Genomic DNA, 19,260 nt, shown 5'->3' on the forward strand with positions numbered 1-19,260 from the left:
GTTCTGAATTCTTCCCAGGAGTAAAAGGAGGAGAAAGTGCTTCTTGAATTGTACTATGTCCAGATTGAGTCACCAATTCATGGGGAACTGAAATTCCTAGAGTTAACGTGAAGGGGGAACAGTGACTGACTACCAGAAAATAAACACCAACTTTATTAACAACAGCAACAGAAAGGGTTTCCAATTTCTCAGAAGAAAACTAACACGAAACCAGCACCACCTGGCAAGCGATACAAGATTAAATGCTCACATCACATTTATTGTTGAGAGCTCACTGCCACACACTGAAGGGTCACCAGGGACAATTGCCATCAGAGCTGCTGCAAGAACACATTGGGGGTAGCTTCACAGTCAACTCCTCAGACAGCTGATAAGGATATTCCTGTTCAGAAGCTCTTGGTGTAGAGAGGATAAATCAATTTAGAACAGTCTTGCTTCTCAAATTCAAGAAAAACCATTGAGTAACCGATCAGTTTTTCTTGGATTGACTGTCAGTGCTCTATGAAGAATCCTTTTCCACCCCCACCCCTGTCTGGGTGAGGGGAGGAAAGGGTGGCAAGGGGCCAACACACTAGCAAGCAGTTCTGGTGACATGCTGGGCTTCGCTCCCTTTCTGCTGCTGATAGTAGGCGTCTTTCTTGGCAGCTGTGGCAGCTTGATGGCAGAGGCAGGGGCCACCCACCGATCACCTCTTCTTAAAGCCGTATTTTTTGCGTTCATAGAAGAGATCTGTTTTAGAGCTCCCCAAATTGACAATCTTTGGGCAACCATCTCTCTGGAAAACAGAATAGAGAAGCTGCTAAGTCAGAATCTGAATCAAGAGGAATTGAAGATAAAATCTGGTCACAAGAAGAATGAAAGCTAATCTTTCACCCTAGTATTTGAAGTCCCTAACAGGTCTGGGGGTGTGCTCAGTAGACTGCTTGCCTAGCATTTGCAAGGCCCTGAGTTTGCTTCTCAGCATCTCACCCCACAAAAAGAAGAGACAACAATGAAAGAATTTGCAAATGTGTACAAGCAGCCCTAGCTCCTTAACTGGGAGGTCCTGATTAAGCAGCACTGTTTCTTCCCTACTACTCAGAAAAGAGTTTTCTGTGATCATTTTATAACTTTTAGGTTAACGGTTTAGTTATTCATCTTTCCAATTATCCTATTTGATCCATCAACAATCTACAAATTGGCACACCTATAATCCCAGTGACTTGGGGAGGCTAAGGCTGAAGGATCCTAAGTTCCAAGCCAGCCTTAGCAACTTATCTAGGCCCTGAGCAACTTACTGGGACCTTGTCTCAAAATATAAAATAAAAAAGGGCTAGGGATGTGGCTCAATGGCTAAGTGCCAGTTAAATTTACTGAATATCTAGACATCTAGAAAGTCCCTCAGGGCCTGCCCACCCTCTATTCAGTAACTGCAATTACATTTAAGAATATTCAATTCAGCAGGGTGTGGCAGCACATACCTGTAATTCCATTGACTCATGAGGCTGAGGCAGGAGGATCACAAATTTGAGGCCAGCCTGGGCAAATCATCTAGAACTTGTCTCAAGAGATATAGTTCAGTGGTAGAGTATCCCTGGGTTCAATCCCCAGTACCACAAATAATAAGAACGAAAGGTTGGACTCTAGCCCAATTCTGTTGCTGGTATGCAGTGCAGGCAGAACCTGAAACTTTTGGTGGGGGCACTAAGGAATGATCTCAGCAGTGCTTTACCACTGAACTACATCCCCAGCCCATATTATTTCTTATATTGAGACAGGGTCTTGCTAAGTTGCTTAGGACCTCACTAAGTTGCTGAGTCTGGCCTCAAACTTGAGATCCTCCTGCCTCAGCCTCCTGAGTTGCTGGGATTGCAGTTGTGTGCCATTACTCCTGGCCTGAAAATTATTTTGTGGCACTAGGGCCTGAACCCAGGACCTTGCACAAACTAATCAAGTGCTTTACCACAAACTACATTCCCAGCCCTTTTATTTTATGCTTAGGTTGATTTTGAAATTATAATCCTCCTGCCTCAGCCTGCTGAGTAGCAGGGATTACATGTATACCACGTGCACAACCAGAATCTGAACTCAAAGGATTTGGTTCAAGTGAGACATTAAAAAACAACAATTAGGGCTGGAGCTTTGGCTCAGTGGTAGAGTGCTTGCCTAGCACATGTGAGGCACTGAGTTCAATTCTCAGCACCATATAAAAATAAATAAAACAAAGGTATGGTATCCATCTACATCTAAAAAAACAACAATTAACTTCAGGTCAAGTGCTCCAGTTCTCCTAGATTATCTCAGAATGGAGAGGATCCCACCAAAGGGAAAAATCTAAAGGCTTCAAGAAATAGTATCTTACATTTTAAATACTACAGGAGAATACTGGATTTTATATGTCCTTGTTAATTCACTACATTGAATCCCCCCGAGTCCCTACCCCTGGGGGCCCTCAACACATGCTTGACAAGTGCACCCAAAGCTAGTGTACTTCACTGGAACACATGGTCTGTGGAGGGCCTGTGCTGGAGGCAGCTGTTGAGGTTGTTTTGATTTGTAATGACATGCTGCCCCCCTGGCCATTCTGTATACTGAAGTGGTTTCAATGAAGCTTCTGGAAATCCTGTGGGGCAGGAATGATGACTCCATCAGCTGATATGGGATGAAAGGAAGCTGTCACTGGAAAAAGCCTTCACATGTCTGTTAAGACACCCATGACAGAGGAGTTGGGTTCCTGTCATATTAGGCTATAGAATGAATTAATCAGGTCCTTAGCCATTCAATTTCTAACTTAGCTGATTTATTTTTTGGTCCTGATAACACAAAAATTTTGGTCTGAGAACATACAAAGCCAACATTGCATGACTTTCTAGAAAACATGTACTGTGTATTACATGGAGGACTCCCATCTGTGGTGCCTGGTGAGTGAGGGAACTAGCCCCACCAATGGCTCACCTGGCAAACTCAAAGTAAGCTCTGTATTTAATTTGATTTTTTGGGTGGTGGAGTGGGGTAGTGGGCATTGAACCCAGGAGGTTTTAACCATCGAGCCATATCCCCGCCCTTTTTATTTTGAGGTGGGGGGTCTTACCAAATTGCTCAGGGTCTTGATAAGTTGCTGAGGCATCCTCCTGCCTCTGCTTTCTGAGTTGCTGGGATTACAGGTGTGTGCACCACCTCTGTATTTAAAATCCTTTTACCAAATGAGGGATCAAAACAGATGGCTATCCCAGCGGCTTTTGAGGGTGAGGCAGGAGAATCATGAGTTCAAAGCCAGCCTCAGCAACTTAGTGAGGCCCTAAGCAACTCAGTGAGACCCTGTCTCTAAATAAAATATATAAAAGGGCTGGGGATGCAGCTCAGTGGTTAAGTGCCTCTGGATTCAATCCCCTGTACAAAAAACCAAAACCAAAACCATGGTTTGCATGCTTGTAATCCTAGCAGCAAAGAAGGCTGAGGCAGGAAGACCACAATTCAAAGCCAGCTTAGGTCCTAAGGAACTTAGTGAGAGCCTGCCTCAAAATAAAATCAGTCAATGTTTGATAATGAAATTGCACAGTGCTCTATTCTCTTTTAAAGAGGCTGTGAAATCTTGCGGTATGAGGATAGCCTAAATATGGGCAATGTGGGAGTTCTTTCTCTTGGATCCATATTCCTCAATTATAAACTAGGGACTAGAGCAGGACAATGTTAAAAAACTGTATTTACAGAGCCCTAGTGTTTCCTGGAAGGGACCAGGTGAGGGTAGGAGCCATCCTCCAGTCCGCTCAGCTGCATCCCCACTTGGGGAACTAGGGCACCTGGTTTCTGAAAAGTTATTTAACCTTCCTGGGTCTCAGTTTAGTCACATATGAGTGTAATGGTAAAACCTACCTCAGAGAATTAAGTGGATTCAATGGTTCAAAAAATATGTTTAGAATAATACCCCACATACTTTCATTCCTTAGTAAGTTAGAAGAAACTGGCAAAACAAAAATCAGCAATTGCATAATGGTTCAACCTAACCCTATCTCCTCACTAGAGTTCCGTGTTAAAAAAAAAAAAAAAAAAATTTTTTTTTTTTTTTTTGGCGTTAGGGATTGAACCCAGTGGCGTTTTACCACTGAGCTAAGTACCTGGCCCTTTTTATATTTTTAGTTTTATAATTTTGAGACAGGTTCTAAGTTGATTAGGGCTTCACTAAATTGCTGGGATTACAGGTGTGTGTCACCACCCCAGCAAAAATAACCCTGAGGTCTGGGGATATAGTTCAATTGGCAGAGTGCGTGCCTCACATGCACAAGGCCCTGCGTTCAACCCCCAGAACCACTGAAAAAAAAACAAACCCTGAAACAGTGATAAAAAACCAGGACTTGACTAGGGATAGAGCTCAGGGGTATAGTGTGCCTGGGTTCAATCCCAAGCACCACCAAAATAAAAATAAATAGCAAGGACTAAGGGGATTAATATGCTGAAATGTAATAAACTACAAATTAGTCCTTTGGTACTAATGTCCGCAGATACCATCCCTGACTCCTGGTTCTTCTTCGGCATTGAAAAATTATAAATGAGGACAACCAGCTTATCTTACTGGCCTAATTACTTTATAAATTATGAAAGCCGCAGGAAGGGGGAAACAATGATGGTGGCTTTTGTTGTAGGAAGATTTCTGCATAGGAAAAAGTCTTGGGTACTTAATCTACATGATGATCTGTAAGAATGAGAGACTGGATCATGTCACCGGACTGCTTTGTGTTCCTTGGAAACTAGTGCTGAGTAAATGTGAGCTAAATGCCATCTCAAATATCCTCAGATCATTCCTGTATAATGTGAAGTAGAGGAAGTGATGTCTAGAATAATTCTTAGAGACCAATGAGGCATAAGGATCCAAAGGTATCAGGTCACACACCACATTCAGAAGAGTCAGACAGCAATTAACATTTATTAAACCTTCTCTGGTTGCAAGCTGAGGCCAGATAAAAACTCTAGCTATAACCATGCAAAAGTTCAAGAAAGTGTCATTGGATTTGTGTTAGGTGTGGTAGCACACACCTGTAATCCCAGCAACTGAGGAGACTGAGGTAGGACAATTGCCAAGTGGAAAGTCAGCCTCAGCAACTAGCAAGGCCATAAAGCAACTTAGTGAGACACTGTTTCAAAATAAAATAATAAAACAAAAAGGGCTGGGGATGTGGCGTAGTGGTTTTATACCTTCTCTCCACTACTTATAGACAATAAGTAATTACCAATACCTACTTTGTACTATATAACCTGTAGAAGGACTCCTCACATGGACAATTTATAAGGATAGCACCAAAAAAATGTGCACCATTTTTGCATTACAAGTCAAACCTGTACCAAGGCCTGAAAAAAGGACACACACAAGAACTACAGTCCTGCCCATAAAGGGGTATAGTCTAGCTCATGGAACCAATCCGACCTTGTTTTTTTTTTTTTTTTTTTTTTTTTTTGGGGGGGTGGGGTGGTACTGGGAATTGAATTCAGGGGCACTCAACTACTAAGCTACATCCCCAGCCCTATTTTGTATTTTATTTGGGGACAGGGTCTCACTGAGTTGCTTAGCACCTCACCATTGCTGAGGCTGACTTTGCACTTGTGATCCTCCTGCCTCAGCCTCCCCAGTCACTGGGATTACAGGTGTGCGCCACCACGCCCAGCTGATCCACCTTTGCTGAAAGCCAAGTATAAGCTGATATTCAAAGGAAAATGCAGGGGCTGGGGTTGTGGCTCAGTGGTAGAGCACTTGCCTAGCATGTATGAGGCACTGGGTTCAATTCTCAGTACTACATATAAGTGAATAAAATAAAGGTCTATCAACATCTAAAAAAATATATTATAAACCAATTTAAGACAGGAGAATGTTCAAATCACTAACTGAAATCATATTTGTTACTTAATCTATGACCTTTCACATTTCCTAAACAAAGATTAAACAGTGTAAAAAATAGTTCCATCTGGCCCAGTATCTTACACTTCCTATCAGCAGGCAGGATTCGAACACGTACACAACTGAGATTGTTGGGTTGTTTCTCCTCAACACAGGCACACGCCTGAAAGGACAACACAGTATGATGGGAGCACCACAAGGTTTTGTCACACAGCCTAATTTTGTCATTTATTAGTAGGAGAGACTATAAAGAAGGGATAATAATAACAATCCTTATTTAACAAAGTTATGGTGAGGAATAAAGTAAAAAGTACAAACTACCTCATCTTTGCTCATGGAAATACCACGAATTAAGGTATATTTTACCTTATCCCAGATTAGGTAGTAACTGTGTACAATTAGTCTAGTAAGACTATATCATATTTCCTTACATTTTCTTGTAAGAAGAAAGCAAGCTGGAGGGCTGTGGTTGCAGCTCAGTGGTAGAGTGCTTGCCTAGCACGTGTGAGGAACTGGTAAGTTGATTTTTGGTTCCAGTATCCCTCACCTAGAATCCTGTTGCCAGTACTAAACTAAAGAATAAGGGTAAAACTTGCCTTTGGGCAGTGCTGTTTTTGGCCTGTCTCAGGGAGATGAATGATAATAACTAATGACTAGACACTGTCACTATATAATGTCTAGGGTCAAAAATCTGAAAGACCAATAATTTCTTCTGCAATATTAAATAAAGGTGTTCTAGCTTAGTGTAGTGGTAGAACAAGTAATCCCAGAGACTCTGGCTGAGGCATGAGGATCACAAATTTGAAGCCAGCCTGGGCAACTTAATGAGACGCCGTCTCAAAATAAAAAATTAAAAGGACTAGGGATGTAGCTCACTGTTAGAATGTCGCTGGTGGATTCAAACCCCCGTACCACTTAAAAAAAAAAAAAAATCCTTTAACCACTTAAAGCAGAAGTCAACTTAAATTATCCAAACTCAATTTTCCTACCACACCAACCCAAATAGTACTTAATAATAATAGATTCAAGAGAACTACTGAGGGGCTGTTAAATACCAGGCACTGTGTTAGAACTTATTCAGGATGTTGTTTCTGAATAAGAATAATCATAGAGAAACATCAAAGGATAGAGAGAAGGCACTCCAAATGGCTTCTCTTGCATTTTTGCTCTTGATACAAAATAACAGCCTTTTACTGGACTACACCCAGTTTGGCTCACAGAACTTGAAATTATAACTTAGGTGACCTGCTGAACATAGTAATTTCTACAGACAGAGGAAATTGCTGTGGATGGCAAAGTGTTACAAAATAAAGGGAGGAAAGGTCAGATGGAAAGCTTTGTATTCACTCACATCCTTCTCCTGAATGGTGCATTCTTTACAATAATAGGCATCAGAGACTCCTGGGCCTCCACAGATCACACAGCGCCCCTGGTAAGAGCCATAGTTACATTCATCACATATGCGCACCAGAGTGCAGGGGCGCACATAAGAGTCACAGATTACACATTTGCCGTCACCTGCAAGGAAAAAAGAATGGTGTCATGTTCACTAATAAGTACTTCCTCAAGTTCTTTATCCTTCTCTTGCTAGGGGGAAAGACACCAGTCTCTCCTGTTCTGGTACTGGGTTCTGACCCAGGGGCACTCTAACACTGAGGTACATCCCCAGTTCTATTTCTTTTGGAGGGGGAAAACTGGGCATTGAACACAGGGACATTAGGCCACTAAACTACAATCCCGAGTCCTTTTTATTTTGAGACAGGGTCTCCCTAAGTCTAACTGGACTCAAACTTGCCAATCTCCTGCCTTAGCCTTCCAAGTAGTTGTGATTATTGGTGTATGCCACCAGCGCCTGGGAAAGTCTCCTTTTGACAGTGACTTCAGGAGCCTTCTCTACTTCTGCACCGCAAAACTTGGCTTATCCAGTATCCATCTAAATGCCCCCAACACGTAGAAAAAGTTAATCAGTTAACGTAGGTAAAGGTCTTGGAAATGCACTTCGGAGGCTGTACGCGCTGATAATTGCTGGTAAAAACCTGTGTGTGCACATGGGCTGGGAAGGATAATGCTAGTCAGGTCATTCTTCCCGTTCAAACTAGAGACTTCCTTAAAACTTAAATACAGTGTTTAAAACGTGCACGTCAGAGTGGGGAGATAGGAGGAGGCTTTGGTGCAGCCGGACACTCAGTGTCTACATATTCCCAGGCACATCTACTCAAAGCCTTCTTTGTGGCACCTCTGGAAATGCCCGTTTGTGGGCTCCACAGAAACTGAGGAGGAGGAATGGGGTGTTGGAAGGGTGTGTTCCACTCACATTTTTCACACAGTCTCCCGATGGCTGTAAGACCAAAGAAGGGACAATTAGCATTAAAGTTGTGACAAAGCGGGGAAGTACATCTTCGAGGGTAGGGACAGGCACAAAGGCGGCAGTGAGCCTTGCGGAATATCCGGCTATCTTATTCTCATGAATTTCAAACTGGGCCAAACCCACAGCCACAGGTAAACTCCTGAAGCCCGTCCCAGGTCCCGGGCAATCTGAGACGGTTTCTCCAGACTGGGTCCAGAGGCCCTGGCCGCCAGCCCCTTTTATCCCAAACCCGCGCGCTGCTACGATACCCAGCGACCGAGAGGCGCGAAACGGGGCGACTCCAAGAAAAGGCCCTAAAGAGGAGGCAGGAACCCCTAGACTCCCGACTCCTAATATCACCCCACCCAGACAAGCCGTGGGCAGGGCCCGCCTCACCAACACCCGCTTGTTTGCGGCAAAAAATCAAATCCGGATGATGCTTAGCCATAACTCCTTCCAAGCAAACTACCGGAAGCTCCGGAAATTTCCGCCCAACCTCTAACCCCTGGGTTCCTGCCTCCCCGTCGCGGTGATTGGTCCTTGAGGCTTCTATCAGCATTTACGCTCTGGGCCAAATCGCGTTAGCTATCGCGCGATTTTCCGTCGCCATTGGGTAGCCAGGTCCTCACAGATGCATAGAAGTCTTAAAAATAAAACTCTCCCGAATTTGGAAGGCATAGATAACCGAAATTTACCTTCGGATAAGACATTTTTGTGTGCAGCACTGACTTCTGTGCTTATTTCTTTTTTCTTTTTTTTTTTTTTTTACTTGACATTGAACCCAGGCCTTGGCGCATGCTTCTGCAAGTGTTTTTATGCAGCTTTTTTCCCTCTCACGCGACGGTTCCTGATACATGAGCTCCGCCTACTGCCTTTTCAGGGCTGCGGCGCCTCTTTGGAGGCCACGCCCTCACCGTGACGTAGAGCTCTCGAGGCCACGCCCCAACCAAGGCTTTAAATACGCTGTGTGGCACGTCACTTTTATGCGACCTCATCTTTGTCAGTGCACAAAATGGCGCCTTATAGCCTACTGGTGACCCGGCTGCAGGTGAGCGAGCTCTGGCTCTCTGGGTTCACGGGGGCGGGGTGCCTCCTCCTGTGCCTGCGGCTGTGGGCGAGGCAAGGCAAGGCGGGCCGGACCTGTGGCCGACTTTCCGTGTACCCGTCGCGGTTGCCGGCCCAGAGCCGGTGCCCGCTTCTCGTTGCCCTAGGTCAAGGCGTCCCCGGCACCGTCAGCTCCCTGACCGTGTCCCCCGCCCCGGGGAAAACGTGGCTCTAAGCAGCAATGGCCTGATGAAGAGTGGAGGCACCCCTTTTTCCTTTCTGAGGACCGCACTTCCCTTTCCCCTAAGCGTCTTTCTGTTCCTCAAGGTGAGGACAAGGTGACTGGGGGGCGCGGTGGTTGTTGAACCCCGTAGGCCCCGTGCCTGAAGCCTTCATCTCTCAGCAACAGAGACTTGCAAACCAGGGGCATCTACGGTTGCCACCTGGCCTGGAGGCTGGAGAAACTAGTCCTTTGTACAACCTTTTGAGGACCCTGCCGAACACCGAACCAAGAATAGGAGAGTGTTCTTTAGGGTCCCTGACGTAGTAAATAGTAATGTTTCTAACCTTTGTACCAGATTTCAAAACTGTTTTTAATACCTTCTAATATCATTTGATTCATATAATCGTCTGGTGAGATAGATGTGAGATGATTTTCCCCATTTGATAGGTGATAAGACTACAAGAAACTAGATGAAAGTTCTGGCTTTCAAACTGTCACCGACGTGCTGTGACCTGAGCATTGACCCTCCTGCCCCTCTCTTCTTGTTTGTGTCAGCCTGCCCTCAGAATTTTATGAGCCAGGGTGGGGTCATTTATATTTGTAAGAGTACAGAGTGGACTATTTTGAGCTCACAGTTAGTTGGTTTTCAAGTAGTAGATGGGAGAGTAAGGAGACTTAGTTTGACCTTGACTCTCCTGTTATGACCGGTCTAGAAAGTTGACCATAACTGTCAGTTGACTGTAACTCCTAACTTGACAACTCCAGGAATGCGTTATGTTCAGAACTTCAATGTCGAATGTGTATTTTGTTAATAAAAATAAAGAGTACCTGTAGACATTCCTTGTCAACCTCTTATGATTAACTTTGAATTTTCTTTGGATCAAGTAGCAAACTTTAATTATAGAATTAATAAAGTTATGTGCTATACTCTCAGGAAGCATTGTTACTTGAAGTGATTTTCACCATATTATTTAAATTTAAGCCAAAAAGCTAAATAATTTCTCTGAAAATATTTCTGATCTCAATTCTGAGCAAAAGTGAAAGATGTGCACTTAATTATCTATTTTGATCTTTTAATTCTGTAGATTAATGATGTGAAAATAGTTGTTGTTTTTTTTTTCCCAGATTCTGCTGCCCTGTGATTTTATGAAATTAGGCAAAATTATTTGACAATATAAATAACTTATTGAGCTTGGAAGAAAAACATAATGTCAACGTTTTGAACTGAAAAGGATACTGAAAGAATGAGTGTTAGGGTGGTGTGGAAAGAGATCTGGACTGTGATTCATGCTCTTGATCCAGTGACCTTGAGCATATAACTTCCTGAATCCATTATTAGTTGGGGATGATCTTTAAACAGATGTTAATCGTGTACTTGCTTTGCCACAAAATGATAAGCAAGTGGAATCTATTTACAGTTGTGTAGTTCATCCTCTTTTACAGATGGAGAATCCAAGACTTTGAGAGCCTGGGTGATTTCTAGTAGCAGAGTCAGGATTAAAATTCAGGTCTCCTTGTATGTTCATTCAGCTAAGATAAATGAACAGCATTATGCTCTTTGTATTATACCACACTGTGTCCCAACAGCCACGTAATGACCAGTTAACAGTGTCCACTGAGAACCTATTACATTTACTTCTTCCATGCCGAGGTACACAGAAATATATGAAGAATGGAGGCACCCTTTTTTCCTTTCTGAGGACCGTACTTCCCTTTCCCCTAGGGTATCTTTCTGTTCCTCAAGGTGAGGACAAGGTAGTAGTCTTTTCTGCAGAACTTTAGTGATGTAGTCATTTTATTCCCATTTTTCTACGTATTTCCTGAGCACCCACTGCTTTCTCTGAAAACACTGGTAAGCCAAGACAATCCCTGTTCTCTTACAGTATCCACTATATTCTAATATATCATACTGCAGAAGGCCTTGGGAATCTTTCTCAGTCAAAGTATTTTTATTTTGCTCTTGGCTGAACCAAAGGTGAAGATAGATGATAGAACAATGGCTCTTACTACTACCACTATAAGTAGCTAACATCTACCTTTCTTCATGCCAGTAATAGCATATGACTCTTGGATAATACGTACTATTAACCCCATTTCATAGATAAAGGAAAAAGATTAGTGAGGAAACAATAGAATGGTAATTGCATGGACTCTGGCATCAGACTGTCAAAGTTTGAATCATGGCTTTTCTACGAGTACCTGTGACTTAGAGCAAGTTACTTAACCTCTCTGAACCTGTTTGCTCATCTGTAAGACATCATAATAACAATACCTCTGTTGTAGTTATGTAATAGTTGCAGAGTATTTAGAACCTTGCTTACCACTTTGTAAGTGTGATATACTTATTAAAATTAGATAAATTTGCATAAGGCCATATCACTGGTGTTGGCCCATGTGATTTGGATCTGCACATTGCTGATTCGAAAGCCGAAGGCTAGCAGCTGGGACTATACTGCTTTCCTTTGGCATCAAGACTCAGCCTTGGACCAAGACACTATTGATGCTCCATAAACAGATCAGTGCTGAATTGTATATATACTGTTGTTTGACAGTACCTGTTACCAGGTAGTAAGATTAGAAACAGTGGAGAAAATGGAAAGTGAGATTCTTTGAAAGGTCATGTTTACTCTCTGGTTTTCAGTATTTATTTTTTATGCACATCACTGTGGATAAGAGGAGTTGGGCACTTTAGCTGTGTACCCGCACCCTACCCACCAGGGATTGAACCAAGGGCTCTTAATCACTGAGCCACATCTCCATCCCTTTTTTATTTTATGTAGAGACAAGATCTTGCTGAGTTGCTGAGACTGGCTTTGAACTCGTGAAACTCAAGGTCCTCCTGCCTCAGCCCTCCCCAGCCACTGGGATTACAGGCATGGGCCACTGGCCTGGTGGGGTTGGGCATTTTAGACAATTTCTCAGGTCTTTGCTTTTGTCTTGAGGTACTGGGGTTTGGGTTATCATGACTTGGGAAAGTCATGTAGCCTCTTGCATGTGAAACCAGGATAATAGTTCAGGACAAAGAAGTCTGATGTCTTTGGAGAAGTCCTCTATGAAGAGCCAAGTTTTTTTGTTTTTGTTTTTTTCTTTTCTCAAATGAACAGCATTATGCTCTTTAGGGAGCACACCATTGCCTCAAAACCAATTGCTCCTAAATGCCTAGAACTGCCCTCTGCCGTGGGAATGCAGGAAACAAAAGGGGGGAATAATATGGGCAGGGCGGCACATGACTATAGCCCAAACTACTCCAGAGGCTGAGGTAGGAAGGGAGACCAAAAGTAATCAAGTAGACAAATAAGAAAATTGTAGCTTTAAACAAGTGTTTTAAGGAAGATAAAACAGAGCCTGGTGCCATGGTGCATGCCTGAAATCTCAGTGACTCAGGAGGCTGAGGTAGGAGGATTACAAATACAAGGCCAACCTGGGCAACTTTGTGAGACCTTGTCTCAAATAGGAAGGACTGGATTTACTCCCCAGTACCAAAGGGGGAGAAAAAGAATTAAAAAAGAGCCAGGCACAGTGGCTCACTCCTATAATCCGTCTACTAGGGAGCTTGAGGCAGGAAAATTGGAAGTTTATGGCCATTATGGGAAACTTAGACTCTGTCTCAGAAATAAAAAGGGCCAGGGGTGTGGCTCAGTGGTAGAGTGCAGCCTCACATGCACTGAGCTGGGTTCAATCCCTGGTACGACAGTTAGCCAGTTGGCCAGTTGTTATAGTAGATGCCAGAGGAAATGGGACAGTGCCAGTAAAGGTGACATTTGAACTGAGGCTTACATGGTAAGGGGGCAGCCATTCAGCATTTTGGGAGACGAGATTTCAAGTAGAGGAAGCAGCATATACAAAGCACCTGAGATAAGTGAACACAACCAGAATAACTCAGTGTGTTGAGGGGAAGGCAAACCGGTGCCGAGGTGTCTTTAGGAGCAGAGGGTCTGAGCAGGATGTTAGGCTCATGCAGGTTTCTATATAGAAAGTGGTTTTGCTTCAAGTGTAGTGAAAATCCCCAGAAAAGTTTTAAGGCAGGGAGTAACATGATCTAATTTATGCTTGGGAAAAATCATTCAGGCTGCTATGTGGATGATGGACCATAGAGGGTTAAAAGAGGAGTCAGGTACAGTGACACATGCCTGTAATCCCAGCAATTTGGGAGACTGAGACAGGAGGATTCCAAGTTCGAGGCCAACCTCAGTAATTTAGTGAGACCCTCAGCAACTTAATGAGACCCCGTCTCAAAATAAAAAGGCTAGAGATGAAGTTCAGTTGTAAAGCACCAGTGGGTTAAAATCAGTACCAAAAAAAAAAAAAAAAAAAGGGCAGGACCTTTGCATACCTGTAATCCTAGTGACTTGGGAGACTGAGGAAGGAAGATCATAAGTTCAAGGCTAGCCTGGGCAACTTTAGGAGACCCTGTCTCAAAACATAAAAAGTGTTGGGCATGGTGGTGCATACCTGCAATCCCAGTGAATCAGAAACCTAAGGCAGGAGGATAGCAAGTTTGAGGCCAGCTTCAGCAATTTAGAAGGCCCTAAACAACTTAGTAAGACTGTCTCAAAATAAAAATAAATATAAAAGACTGGGGAATGTGGCTTATTGATAAAGCCCCCCTGGGTTCAATCTCCCATGCCCTGCCCCTCCCTGCCAAAAAAAAAAAAAAAAAAAGGCCTGGGGATATGACTCAGTGGTAGAGTAGAGTGATCCTTGGTTCAACAAACAAACGGATATGTAATAGTGGTTTAGGAAAAGCTTTTTGGTATTGCTCTAAGATAGAGTTGGGGGACAAAGTAGAAATGAACCTTCTGGTTGTTTCTTTTGGGTGGATGGTTCTGGAGATTTAACCCAAAGGCATATTACTACTGAGTTACATCCCCAGCCCTTTTTTACTTTTTCCTTTTTTTAAAAAATTTGAGACAGGGCTGTGCTGAGTTGCTGAGGCTGGCCTTGAACTTGCCATCCTTCTGATAGCCTCCCAAGTCCTTGGGATTACAGGTGTGCACTTGTTACCATTATTTACAAGCATTCATTGTTCTGTACTGCATGGACTGAGTGAGCTACAGAGCTGGCTCAGTCTCTCCCTGCGGGTGAGAGACTTCTATACCAGTGAAGGAGAATCATTTAAATAACTGAAGCAAGGAGGAGATGGGCACATGTGCTGGGGGCACCTAAGTACAGACCCAGCTCTGTCGGGCATAAGAATGTGGTGGTTGATGTTTAGTCTGTCTGCCTGCTGCTGTGGTTGGTGTGTGACTTGCTGGTCCAGGCCCAGGGAAACAGGAACCACATTAGCTGCCCATATCGAGTTCAGGCCTTTTCACCAGGCACAGCACTAGGTCTTGTTTTACAAATGTTGCCTCCTTTGTCCTTTACAACAACCTTATGAAAACAGGCTTATTTTCATAATGATGAAACAGGCCCTTAGAGGTTAAAGAGCTCATCTGAGGTCACGGCATGCAGCAAAGCCAGATTTTGAATGCAGATGTGCTGGGCTACAGCGTCCAGGCTTTTTACCACTCAGCCAAACTCTTTCCCCAGAGCATTCCCCTTGGGAAAAGGAATAGAAGCCAGATCTCTGTAGAGCAGGCTCAGTATAAGGGACACAGTTCAGTTGGCCCTGGATCCATTTGGGTGTATGTCTCAGGCTGTGGTTGCCTCTGGCCCCAAATACTAGTGAGGCAGAATATGGGTACCGCAGAGGCTTTATTCCTTGTCTGAGCTCACAGGCTGCCTGTGGAACTCACAGAGGATGCCCTTCTGAAGTGTATTGGTACAGAGCTGCTGCCCGCCCTTGGTGCCATAGCAGGGCTAAGGATTTGTATGCAGTTCACAGTATGCCTGAAGTCTCTGCTGCTGAAGCCAGCAACAAAAGAGAATTAGGCAGATGAGTGAATCTATCATTCTGTTCCTTAAAGGAACCTCCTACCATCTTTGGCACCCATTTAGAGGGTGTGACTTGTGGGGAGACATGGCTCTTTGTCCCCTTGCCAAACCTCTGAAAAGGACTGCACCACTTTTGTTCCTGCTAGTTGCATAGCAACCAAGCTAGCTGATTGCCTGCTGGTGGGAGGGAATTGTTTAGCTTTGAATTCTTAGAAGAGGTGCCAGGCATTGCCTGATACAGGTGGGAGGAAATTGTGAGAAGCCTGCAACAGTGTGGGAAGATGTCTCTCCTTGGAAGGGTGTTGACTGACATGCATTCCCATGGAGCCCACCTGAGGCTTCCCTGCCAGGAAGGACTGGGCAGTTAGTTGCTAAGACGTGTGAGCCTGAAGGCTGCTGAGTCATGGTGAGAAGAATCAGGGTTCTGACACCTTTTGAGTCCCTGAAGTCATCCAGTGAAATGGGCTGCCTCATAGGGTAGTCAGTTAGTTCCCCACCATTAAAGGTGGTGCAGAGGTTGGTACAGAAGGGTGGTACAGAATGTGTGGACAGTTCTGTTTCAATTCTGAGATGTGCTGACTTGGTGTTTGGGATCTATTCTGGGGCTCTGAATTTGGGTGGGAAGGGAGAAGTGACTGCATAGTGGGAAAACAGCCTGTAAGCCATTCTTCATTGCACAGGCAGGCAGTGTGTTTGTAAGCAGCAGCTCATTCTCCCAGGAGGATGCTGCCAGGAACCCAGCTACTGAGCTCTGTGTTCTTTGTGTGTTTTTTCCTTACATACACAATGCAGTTTATTCATAAATGTCCTCTTCCTTCTTTCCCTCACAGTTCCAGAGGCAACCAGTGATCATCCTAGACTTTTTTCTCTGCAGTTACAAGCTGTATATTTTTTCTAATCCTCACAAAGTCTCTGCTGTTTTGCTTCCATATCACAGAAGAGGAAATTAAGACTCAATTTAAGAGTCCTGTCTGAAGTCCCGCAGCTAGGGAAGCTGCGATTCTAAGGGAGACCCTCCAGATCTAGAACGTGTGCCATTTCTGTTTTTTGGCACTTGTATTGAAGCATTTCCACAATGGCACTCTGACAGATGCTTGGTGATTTCTTGGTCACTTACTGAAGCAATTGTCTCAAGAGACTGGACCTCCTCCAGGAACCCAGCCTGTTTTGGCAGCTCAGACCCCTTTAGCTCCTTAGCTTGCTATGTATGCTGGTGTCCACTGACACATGGCTCCCTATAAGGCATTGCTGGCCTAAGCCAGACCTGACAGAATGGACAGAATTCTGCCATCAAGCCAGGCATTATGGGAGTGTATATGTACTATGCGCCAGTGGTTAGTGCCACTTGGAGTCACTGAGTGTTAAGTGCTCTCCAGGTACCTCCCACCAGGGAATCGTTGAGGAGAGGTGGTTTTATAGGAAGACTGTAAAACTGGGTGTTTTATGTATTAAATTTTCTTCATGAATATGTCCTACTTTTTAAGCTGAAAGAACCCCTAGTAAGTGTTTAAAATTTTTTTTGTTGTTTTAAGTGGATACACATAACTTTATTTATTTTTATGTGGTGCTGAAGATAGAACCTAGTGCCCCACGTATGCTAGGACCCACTCTACCACTGAACCACAACTTCAGCCCAAGTGTTACTTTTTAAAAGTATCTACTTGTGGTGTTTTACATAATAATTGCTATTCTTTGGGAGCCCATTCATGTTATTTCATAATTCACAATAACTTTCAGAATAACATTTATGTCCTTTCATTCCTCACATAATACTACCAAGGTTATGCCCTTTTTTTAAATGAGAAAACTAGTTAAAACCTGCTAGAGTTCACATAGCTAGTAAATGGTAGATGTGGGCTTTGAAGCTAGATGGAAATTCTGTTCCGTGTGTACATTGCCTCTTATATAGCCCAGGTTATAGTTGAGGATTTTAGGATAGACAGCTGTACCCTCCTGGGCCCTGCTGGGTTTCAGGCCTGACCTCCCTCCATTTCCTACTTTTGTCTTTTTCATTCCACCATTTTGAAGTTTCTTTTGTCTTTTTTGTTTTTTTGTGGTGTGGGGATGGAACCCAGGGCCTTGCTCATGCTAGGCAAGGGTCCTACCCTTGAGCTACAGCCCTAGCCCTGTCTCTTTTTACATACTGCCTGTCATCTTTGACTGCCTTGCAAATATCTGTTTATCCTCTGCAACCTGTGCAAGCACTCAACTGCTCCGTGAAGGCATTGCCCTAGCATCCGGGTAGGGATCCTTATTTCCTGTGCTCCACTCTTTCCTTATGTGTATGTGTCCTTTGCAAAGGTTTCTATGGGATTTTGCATTTACATGTTGATCTTGGCCAAACTAAGGTAGGTAAATATAGGAGCTGTCTCATTCTTATTATCTGTGTCACATTGGTTGGTAAATAATAGGGCTCAAATGCTAAAATACAGTTGCGCTGCTTGGAAAAAGGTCACATGAGAGGCAAATTACTCTTCTAGTATTTTTGCTCTTGTAGAATGCATTGTCTACAGAACAACCACAATGATGATTTGTTTGTTTGCTTTTGGCATTTGGGATTGCTCTACCATGGAGCTATATCCCAGTTCTTTTTTAATTTATTTTTTTGGTGCTAGAGATTGAACCCAAGGATGCTCAACCACTGAGTCACATCCCAGCCCTTTTTATTTTTGAAAGAGACATGCACCACTACAAAGTCTGGACAGGATATTTAATGATCAGTCACATCTTAGTTTCAATTGGGAAGGAGGTATTGGGGAAGAAGCACTGGCTTGAGAATTAGGTGACTTGCACTCTGTTCTTAACTGCTGTTAACTAAATAAGTGATCTTTGTTTCTTTGTCAAATGAAGAAATAAATACTTGATAGCTGACATGGTGATGCATGTCTATAATTCCAGCAATTTGGAAGGCTGAGACAGGAGGATCACAAGGTTGAGGCCTGCCTTCGCAGTTTAGCAAGACCCAAGTCTGAAAATAAAAAGGACGAGGATATAGCTCAGTGGTAGTGTCCCTGGGTTCAGTTTCCCAGTACTGCAAAAAAACAAACAAACAAAAAAAAAACCAAACAAACAAAAAAACCCCAAAAGACACGGAACAACAACAACAACAACAAAAACCCTTGGTAATATGGGGTCATGTTGGGTTCTGATAATTTATGATTCCAGATGAGCCATCTAATTAGCAGAACTCTAAAAGGATGGGACTAACAGTGAGAATCCAGCTGCCTGCTTGACATGTGCACATGGGTATCAGGCCAATGTCTATAACCAAACTCCTGATCTCACCTTCCTCAAAACCTGCTCCTTCTGTGCCATCCCCATTTCACTTTAGAACAGCTTCATTCTTCTAGTTCTTGAAGTTCCCAAACCTCAGTGATACTCTTTTTTCCTTTCCTTCTTTTTTTTTGTTATGAATTTTTATATATAAAGATTGAAAGTGGTATAGATCCTTATATGCCTTCCATCTAAATTCAGCAGCTAACATTTTGCCAAATTTGTTTTACCTATTTTTTAAAATTCTTATTTATTTATATGCAGTGCTGAGGATCAAACCCAGTGCTTCACACATACTAGGCAAGTGCTCTAGCTCTACCACTGAGCCACAACCCCAGCCCTTGTCTATGTATTTTTTACCATTATTTCTGAGTCATTTCAAAAGAAAGCGGTATTATAATACCTAGTTCCTAAAAACTTGAGCATCCATCTCTCTTTTGTTGTTCTTTTGTGGTGCTGGGGATGGGTCCCAGGGCTTTGAGCATGCTAGGCAAGTGCTCTGTCACTCAACTACAGTTCTTTTCTCAAATTAAAAAAAAAAAAAATTTTTTCCCCCAACTAGGGATCGAACCCAGGAACACTTTACCACTGAGCTATGTCCTCAGACCTCCTGTTTATTTATTTGTCTAT

The 19,260-nt window shown here is 43.4% G+C and overlaps 2 protein-coding genes across 2 annotated transcripts in view; one reads left to right on the forward strand and one right to left on the reverse strand.

Moving 5' to 3' along the window:
* Positions 1 to 130: 130 nt before the first annotated feature.
* On the reverse strand, positions 131 to 8,742 carry PHF5A (PHD finger protein 5A). The gene is made up of 4 exons (XM_079141210.1): positions 8,610 to 8,742; positions 8,181 to 8,204; positions 7,218 to 7,384; positions 131 to 775 (listed from the first exon to the last, which is right to left on the reverse strand). The coding sequence occupies exons 1-4, from the start codon at positions 8,659 to 8,661 to the stop codon at positions 686 to 688; spliced, it is 333 nt and encodes a 110-aa protein (XP_078997336.1). The 5' UTR covers positions 8,662 to 8,742; the 3' UTR covers positions 131 to 685.
* A 389-nt stretch (positions 8,743 to 9,131) lies between these two features.
* ACO2 (aconitase 2) overlaps positions 9,132 to 19,260 on the forward strand; it is a 43,701-nt gene continuing 33,572 nt past the window's right edge. Inside the window, exon 1 of the mRNA XM_079141196.1 lies at positions 9,132 to 9,261. Coding sequence (XP_078997322.1) covers positions 9,226 to 9,261 — 36 coding nt within the window. The 5' untranslated portion in view covers positions 9,132 to 9,225. The remainder of the gene's footprint in view (positions 9,262 to 19,260) is intronic.

This window comes from Sciurus vulgaris, assembly GCF_902686455.1.
Source record: "Sciurus vulgaris genome assembly, chromosome: 5".
In the NCBI taxonomy this organism is placed as follows: domain Eukaryota; kingdom Metazoa; phylum Chordata; class Mammalia; order Rodentia; family Sciuridae; genus Sciurus; species Sciurus vulgaris.